The 9,161-nt window shown below is 36.2% G+C and overlaps 1 protein-coding gene across 1 annotated transcript; it reads left to right on the plus strand.

Annotated features, from left to right (window-relative positions):
• Positions 1-78: 78 nt before the first annotated feature.
• st6galnac (ST6 (alpha-N-acetyl-neuraminyl-2,3-beta-galactosyl-1,3)-N-acetylgalactosaminide alpha-2,6-sialyltransferase) lies at positions 79-8,938 on the plus strand. Its single transcript, XM_079475930.1, has 10 exons — positions 79-197; positions 1,113-1,440; positions 4,576-4,870; positions 5,050-5,215; positions 5,801-5,975; positions 6,466-6,604; positions 6,707-6,810; positions 6,968-7,051; positions 7,442-7,541; positions 7,838-8,938. Exons 2-10 carry the CDS (start codon positions 1,289-1,291, stop codon positions 8,006-8,008), a joined length of 1,386 nt encoding a protein of 461 aa, XP_079332056.1. The 5' UTR covers positions 79-197; positions 1,113-1,288; the 3' UTR covers positions 8,009-8,938.
• The last annotated feature ends 223 nt before the right edge of the window (positions 8,939-9,161 follow it).

A 9,161-nucleotide genomic window follows, 5' to 3' on the forward strand; every position in this document is an offset into this window, starting at 1 on the left:
CTCTCTCTGTTTTCCTCTTTTATTTCTTTGGGGGAGGGGACAGGGGTGGTGACCATTGCTAGCAGCTGTTATTCATTTGATAATAGGGCCGTCTCTCAAGAGCCTGTGTTCCTGTAGCTGTTAGAGTTGAGTTGTTAAGCTGAGCTCATGGTCGCTCGAGTTCTTCTCTCAACGCTTGTCAAAAGTTTCCCTTTCAGGTAAAAGACATTTTTGTTCAATTTGAAATGTATTTTTTGTGTCTGTTTCGTGTATTGTGGGAGCTTTCCTTGAGTTTAAAGTCAAAGCTGTTCTTGAACAGTTGTTACTTTGTTATACGAATCTCATTTTTTTTCTGATTCTTTGTGTGTTATACTTGAGGCAACTAGGAAGACTTCTAGTTTTACACTTCTGTTTATTTGTTTTATTTCCAATCAAGAGTTTAAACTGAGCAGTTGAGTCGCTTTTTTAAAGAAGGATTTTGGTTTACTGTTCGGCTGTCTTCAGATATTACTCATCGTCTACTCTGATTTCCAGAAAGTGGGCTTAACGTTTCTGAAAAGCCCTTATTTTAGAAAGAATGTAGTCAAGCAAATGCCATTCTTGCCATTCCACATTCAACGACACACTATTAGGAATTCTGACAAAATGATCATGCATAATGTGTAGATAAAGAAAGCTATATGTTTGTTAGACAGAAAAAAAGCATCTGTGTCAACATTTTAGTTGATATTCATCTTACTTACTGATCAGTTAATTAATGTGTTATAGCATTTTAAGAGCTGTAGGCCTATCGATAATAGAAATGTCGTTTTTCAGGTTCTTCTATCTTCCTCAACAAGTTGTTGACATTGCTGGTGTTTATATTGGTTACCTAGAAAAACATCTCATGGGAGAGTCGCTAACCATTATATATCAAGCTTTCCCAGCTCTCTCCTTTTGAGAGTCACAAATTTTCCCTCTCATTGTTCGCTTTTGTCCACGTCTCAAATCCTACAATTGCCCTGACACTAATAATTGCAATCTTAACAAGAACTTAACCTTGTGTAGTAAGAATCACATCTTGTTGGTTTCCTATTCCATTAAATAAACTGCCGTTTGACGTTTCATTCTTGTTATTTTCTCACCCTTCAGAGAAGTGAACACCAGAGCTTAAACCAAAGTACTTCACAGATTCTGCCAGCCTCTTCAGTTTAAGAATTATTCTCGAAACAGTCCTTGAACACTTGCCCAGAAGAACGCCCATGTCCTTAAGCGGCGACAAGGTGTTCTTGGCCATTCTCAGCAACTTGGGACCAAGTAAAGTGTTAAGATGACAGTCCACCTTCCTCGAAGACTGCTGGTGTGGTTCATTGCATTGCTGGCCACAGGATTGTTGGCGATATTTGTGGTGTGCGTTGCTTTGCAGTTTCAAGTGCCATGGCAAACAATGACTTTCCAAAGATTTAGCATTAAACACTACAGGTAAGAGGAAACGTTTTTATCCAACTTTTCATCCAATAATAAAATAAGATCATATTATTCAAACTTGTATGACTCTTTCTACTGTGGAATGAAAAAGATGATATTGGTTTTGCCCAAATTATATTGGTCATCGTACCAGGGAAACTTCCTGTGCATCCTGCACTTTGGTGTATTGCTGGCGGAGTTTCTTTACGTTAACCCGGCTTTGTTTATACAGATCTATTAAACCCATTGTTTGTTAAATAATGAAAATATCACTCAACAAAGTTGACCAAATGTCTTAATCCGCAACTCCTCACAACTGCAAGTTTGTCCGCGAGCTGCCATGCTAGTGCAAACTGTCAACAAACACTTGTCATCGTTCCATAATGCGCAGCCGCAGCTGACTATGGCAGATGGTTTAGTCCAAAAAAGTGCTGTGCTTTTTGCATTTGGGTCTGTTCGAGGGATCACGTTCTGAACCGCTCAAGGGTTCGTTTGATAGCGTATCGAGGCCACCTTTTCAAGGAGGTCTCGGTGCGCTTATTTGGTCCGCTTTTGGTGCACGCTCGAGTGCGATTTCTGCATTCACACCTGCCCACACAAACCGCACCAAGCAGAAAATCTAGCTCTAGTGAGATTCAACTGTACTAAATGAGGTTTTCTATAGTTTTAATTTAGGTTAAAGTTTGTCTTTTCATTTGACTGTTGTCTGTTTTTGCATGCGTTGCATTATGAAAGCGCATGTTCTGCATGGTGTCTCCAGAGACCAGAGAGTGCAGTTTCTCTGATAATCATTCTAGCACGCAGCCATTTGTCATGTTTTGTAATGTTTCTTAACCTAGTGACAGATAGATGTTTTGCATAATCTGCTCGGCAGTAAGAGTCCACTTCCTGAGGCTGGCACAGTTTTCCATTGTTTGTAATGTTAACGTAGTATTAAAACCGTAGCTTTGCTTCTGCGGTTTTAGTTCAGGCAAGTATAGAATCAGCCTGGTTTGGCTTTAGTCCAATAAAGTGCATTAGTGATACCGGTGAGCTCTTGTAGAAGTGCAGAATCATTGTGCTCAAAGTGGAGTCTGTTATGCGAAATGTAGCCCAGATGCTTTTAAAGGGCAAAGCTCTAATTTTAACACAGACGTGCTTGGAAAAGCTTGCAGGTCAGGAAAAGGTACACATTCGACATTAAAGGGTTATTTATATTAACCTAACCCTTACTGTAATTTAGGTTATTTATATTAACCTAACCCTTACTGTAATTTAGGTTATTTATATTAACCTAACCCTTACTGTAATTTAGGTTATTTATATTAACCTAACCCTTACTGTAATTTAGGTTATTTATATTAACCTAACCCTTACTGTAATTTAGGTTTTTGTTGAAATACAGCTATTAAAATCGAAATGAATATGTTCTAAACATCCTTCTCATGTTAGTGAATTTGGATTATTCTAAATGAGCGGCCGCGCGCTCGAGTTTAGTCATAAGGGCTTTTTGCCTAACCTTTCCTTTACCACCTGTCACCACTTAAGTCAAAGTTACTCCGGGCAACCCCATGTGACGCTGTCTACAGACGCGCTCTCACAAGTAATAGGACCTTTTCACACGAAGCAGCGTATAGTTACTTCCACTAGCACCTCAGTATGGAGTTCACAAAGTCCCTTGCACATCTGCCACAAATAAGGCCAAATCAAAGCTAACGGAAGTTCTTCTTCTTTCAAGACGGAAGTTATGATACACTGCTTTGCGACGTCATTGTGAAAAGGGCCTATTCCAAGTGCGCAGTCCTCAAATTCAGTTCATACACAATAAAACACCTTTTATAAAGGTTATAAAAATAGTTATAAAATAAAATAAACCAAAAGCGCGGTTATTCAGAGAAACCTTGCAGCTCGAGCTATAGTCTAACGCAGCTTTTCTTATTCTTTCACTGTATGTGATGAAATAATTGTAAAATTAAATATACATCTACGCGTAATTTTATATATATATTTATCTGTGTGTGTGTGTGTGTGTGTGTGTATATTTGAAGTATTAATTCTCAACAGAGTTGATATTTTCAGATTGAACAAGTGCCTGACAGTGAAAGATCTAGTGAAACTGGATTTTGGATCTATAAGATCTTCAAGCCATACGAAATAAACTTTATTTTTGCGATAAAAACCGACTGCCTGTACATTATCCCTTACATATTGGATTCATGAAACACATACTGTTTTACAGAATGGTTCATTTATTTGATTCTTTCTTAATATTAGGTCACTAACATCTTTATTCAGATTGAATGAAAAAGGCTTTTGTGTCTCGAGTAAAAAGTCTATTGAAGAAACTGTAAATCCGTAGACAAACATTAACTCCCTGTTTGCTGTTATATCATATAGCAGGATGGCTAATAAAAGTACTGCTATAGTGTTCTATGGCAAACAATGCAATATTGACATAAAATTCAGCGGCTCTCAGGTTATTCATATGTTTTGTCAACTGAGGTGTTCATGCCTAAAGAGGAAGTGTATCCTTTCTGCTTAGACGTGCAATAAAAACCTCAAAGCACTGATAGATCTGATAGATCATACTATCTTGTTATTGATACCGTAGTGTTGTTCCATCCTGTTCGTATGCCAAAACTGATAGATCTAACTATCCTGCAGACTTGGATGTCAAAAGGGAAGAACAGCAGGCAGGAGACGTGATGCTAATATAATGAGCAAAGTTTATTAGAGAGAGAAACCAGTAGTTACGTTCAGATGCCGATTCTAACTCTGTCTAGAGTTCACTCTATATCCGTCTAACTTTGTCTGACCTCGTCTACTAGAAAACATATTGAGCAGGTGACCGCTGCAAACTCATATCTACTTGTGACGACAATACAAATGCAGCATCCAACAGAATGTAGAATACAACAAAAAATGAATATAGTCTTAACTAATAATATGTAGCAAAATAAAAAAACTGATTAAAAAAGGATGAGGAAATAAGAAATTAAATACAACACAAAATGTATGTCTGTACTCACAAGTCAGAATTTCATCATCTTCAGGAAACACACACACACAAACAGGTTGTTTTAAGAAATTCAGATCTTACAATCTATCCGCACTGAACCAAACTTCAGTTGCCGTTCATCATCTATAATGTTCTGTCCATCTTGCCCACAGGTTTTATAATCCCAGAAATGACATCAACAACTCTTTGGAGTACCAACTATCTGCTGAGAATGAACTGGACATTATTGAAAAACCAGATCAGGGTTCAGTGCAGCAGTCAGTTCTCCTAGATGAATCTGAAGAATCTGTACTCACAGAAATCCCACAGATTGTCAGTCTAGATCCAAACACCAAAACACTCCAAAGGACAGAACCAAAAAATGAGACGAAAACCTTAAAACCAGAAATAAAAAAAGAGTTCGACTTTGGTGAACAGTATTTCGTGGATGAATTTCCTTCACAAACCGTAAGTGTCATTGTTTTTTGATGTAATCTTTTATTTGTAAATGTTCTTTGGCATAACTTATCTATTGAGTACATTTCTTATTTGAATTTTATGTTCAAATATCAAAATTAATTTCAGTTCTGAACTGTGCTTAATGAATCTCATTAAACGAGAAACTATATTGTCTGCTTTTATTGCAGGATTGTCCAAACAACATCAGAAAGCATGTGCCTCAGACCAACTTCTCTGAGATGTTTCTACACACCATTCCAGTCCTGCAGTGGTCAAAGCATTTAACTCCAGACGAGTATGAGCGACTGAGTCACTATGGTGGAGCACATGGCTGGGGAGGCGTTGCTTTCGATGGTATGTGTCGTGGGAATTTTGGACGTTTAAAATTATTTTAGAAAAACTTTTGGTTGACATCATACTTCAGGGTTCACTTTACATAAATAGTTCAGTCAACACTTAACATAAATTATGAAATATTTGGCAATTATTTGTTGATTCAATTATTGATTTAATTTCTTTTGAATGATAGTATAACACTCATGTTATTTGTGGCTTTCCTGCCTTTCGTCTGCCAAATACATCCATTTAAATGTCATTCCAAACAACTTACTGCAGATCCAAAATATCCCGTTCTTTCACTGTATGAATACAACCTGTTATTTTTTTCAAAATATCTTATTTTGTATTCCACAGATGAAAGAGTCTTATACATGTTTATAACCACATGAGGGGAAATAAAATATGACACTATCCCTTTAAGTCTAGTAGGCTCCTCAATACTGATGAAGTTTATGTATTTCTTATGTGTTGTAGGTAGTGGTACTACAGTAGCATGCAACATATTTAACATTAGTGCTATAACATGTAGTATTATAAGATCTGCAAGCATTCATAAAAACAAGGGTTTTAGTTGATTTGTGTGTCCGTTGTTATTCACAGTGTTGTCGAGCTCACTGGGAATATTAAATACAACAGCAAATCGGTTAATGTTTGACGACTGGGAGAAGAGAATAAACAGATCAGCGTGTATCCGCTGTGCGGTAGTGGGAAATGGGGGAATACTGAATGGATCGAAAAAAGGCAAGGAGATCGACGAACATGACTACGTGTTCAGGTGAGAGAGAAATCATGTAACCCATAAAGACACTATATTACTAAAATGCAAAATGTAGCCATACAAGCTTGTGAATTACATGAATGTTATTGGTGTTCTAGTATCTGTAAAAGGCTTTATTGCATATCTGAAAGCTATTTTTAAAGGGTGATTATAACCCGTGGCAGAAGTATTATGGTTTCTTATACTGTATTATGGCTTGAGAAATGTTATAATAAAACAAATAAATCATGCGAGGTACTTATTGTATTTTATTTTATTTTATTATTCATTGAGATTTACAAATAAAAATATTTCATTAAAACGATGGCATTTACTTGATTTACATTTACATTTATTTAACAGTTATTTAATTTAATATCATTTTTGGTGTGAAGTTTACTCGACTACGTGAGTATACAATAATTTAGACTCGTACATCAATTGATAAAAAGTGAAGTCATGAGCATTGTTCAGTATAATGTGTAATGATTCTCTCTTTTACTTTTAGGGTGAACGGTGCGGTTCTGAAGGGCTTCGAGGAGGACGTGGGATCCAGAACATCCTTTTACACATTCTCAACGAACACTATGCGAAACTCCATGCGTAGCTATCGGGGTGTGGGCTACAGAGGACCACCAATAACTGAGGTAAGCAGCTAGACGGCCTGTTTGTAAACGTTTTAGAAAATTCTCCAACATAGTGTTTATTTAGTTCTCTAATTCTGTCTCACTGACTCTTTCTCTGAACAGGAGTCAAGATATATTTTCCTGCCAGATCACGACCGAGATTACATTCTTATGAGAGCAGCTTCCACACATACCATCATTGAAAAGGGCCCTGAGCGTGGCAAAACGTAAATACTATTAAACCTTTTTGGAGACTTATCCCACAGATATAGTCAGCTTATAGACGGTTTTTTCGTCCTTCTTTTTGCCGTGATATTGTGTTGGATGTGTTTTACAATGTAGCCTGAATTTAATTATTTGTTTATGTTTTTGAATGTTTTTTAGTCCCCCAAAATACTTCGGTGAAGATGTAACAGTGGAAAAATTCAAAATGTACCATCCAGATTTTACACGTTACCTTAGAAACAGGTAAGATTTTTGTGTATGTTTGTGTTTGACTTTAATACCTATTTTAAGGCCCTCTTACTGAAACATGTACCCAACACGTTCTTTTAGAGCTCGGATTACCTAGAAAGATCTATATGTATTGTACAAAATCTCCAAACATGACTTGTTTATAGTTGTTTTAAATGTTTTGTCATATCTTTAATCTTTTTAAATGATACTGTAAGCATTAATGTACAATATGCCGATATGTACATAACATAACATAAGTTAATATGTCAGATTGGTTTCGACTTTAGGACTGAGCCATTTAGAGTTTCATACCAAAACTGTCATTTATTTTTAATTTATTTTATTTGTTTTAATGACAGCAGTCAGTTATCTAGGTTTAATCCTTTTCTTTTGTTCATCAAGGTTTCTGCATTCACGCCTTTTAAAAACAGGTGCCAAAAGATTTTACAGACCATCCACAGGAGCAGTCATGCTCCTGGCTGCTATTCATACGTGTGATCAGGTATTCTTATTTTTATTGTTATGTGATTGCATAATTGATTTATATTTGAACTATTTCACCTGTGTAACATTAGAGTATGACACACAACATTCCTAACATTTCATACCCCACCTTTCTTAAAGTTTACCTCCAAACGTTTGACAAAGAAGGGTCGCTGCTTTTTACATGTCCTGAGACCTCGCCTGACTAGATTAATTCCAATAAATCAATTAATTCCAATAAATCATGATGCCAGTAAAATGTACTTTTGCTCACTTCCAAGAAGTTACAGTTATTTATTGTTGTGTTGTTACCAGGTCGATGCTTACGGGTTCATGACCCCAGACTGGAAGTTATATTCGGACCACTACTACGACAAATTTTATATAAAGGTGCGTTTCTATGCCAATCATGACATGCGTATGGAGATGAGGTTGTGGCAGGAGTTGCATCAGGCCGGACTTATCAATCTCTTCATGCGCCAGTGAGCACTTAAGGAGGAAAGCTGGTATTTGTACAAGATGCTATTTTTAACCAGAAAGAGGGTGGAAGTCAGCCGTGTGGAAAACCAGTTCTTCTTTGGTTCATATGGTACTTGACAACTCTGCTTTGAAAATGAAGATCAGACATTGTTTTTATTGTTTACGGGGACTGTGCACAGAATCTAAAAGGAGTGTCTTTGGTGACATACGTTAAACTATGCTTGCTTCATAGGAAGAGGCCTTTAAAACACAATAATATATTGGAGTTACTAACACACTTTTCTTTTTTGGCACGTGTTAATTTATTGCAGATGGTGGCAAGCTGGGATAGTGTCATTCTGAGCTATATAACTGTAATGTCCATGTCATCAACCAAAGAGATTATTTTAAAGTGATTTTTTTATTCTTAATTATATTCTTCGTATGAATGTAAACATTTATAGATGGTCCATCCAAAATGCACTTTTCCTGATGGATCACATGATGATCTAAAAAGGTTTTCTGTTTTTAAGAGGACATTTTCTTTTCATACTTTGTTTACAGCAAGCGCCAATTTTTATGTTCAGTTCACAGGCTGTTTGAACTGAAGCGTGAATATTTGTATCCGTTCGTCTAAGGTTACTGTGATTTAAACAGTCAAATGTTTTTTTAATTATTGGGGATTTTATTGTTAAAAAAATCACTTTTAAAGCAAATTCTTAAAGATTTTTGGTCACAAAGGAACAGACAATGAAAGATGATCCTAATAATGACTATTCAGTTTATTTTGGGACGAGAATAAATCTTTTAAAAATGTGTTTTGTTTCTGTTTTGCTATAATGTATGCATGTCCTGCTGTTGCTTTTACAGTTATAGACAACTTGCATCTAGGATCTAAAATGTTTTGTTTCCATAATTGGCTCATTAAAGCAAGAATAGAAAGAATAGAAAACGATATTCCAAGATATCAAAGAGTTTGCTTGTTGGAGATAAATTAATACTTTTTTTCACCTTTGTCTTTTATGAGAGAAGAATTTTACGCGTGATGTTTCTTCAGACTACGTGTGATGATTCTGCAGGCTATTATTCATCCATTATTATCACAAACCCTTTTTTGCACACTTCACATTTCGAACATTGCACTGAGCCTATGCAGTGCGCCAAACAAACCCACAATCAC

This window comes from Barbatula barbatula (assembly GCF_947034865.1).
Source record: "Barbatula barbatula genome assembly, chromosome: 16".
In the NCBI taxonomy this organism is placed as follows: Eukaryota; Metazoa; Chordata; class Actinopteri; order Cypriniformes; family Nemacheilidae; genus Barbatula; species Barbatula barbatula.

Bases quoted from the DNA above. Each gene is read 5' to 3' on its own strand.
- st6galnac (XM_079475930.1), top strand. From the start codon at position 1,289: ATGACAGTCCACCTTCCTCGAAGACTGCTGGTGTGGTTCATTGCATTG. The intron at 5,976-6,465 runs GTGAGAGAGAAA...TTTTACTTTTAG, and splicing joins GAACATGACTACGTGTTCAG to GGTGAACGGTGCGGTTCTGA. The intron at 6,605-6,706 runs GTAAGCAGCTAG...TTCTCTGAACAG, and splicing joins GAGGACCACCAATAACTGAG to GAGTCAAGATATATTTTCCT.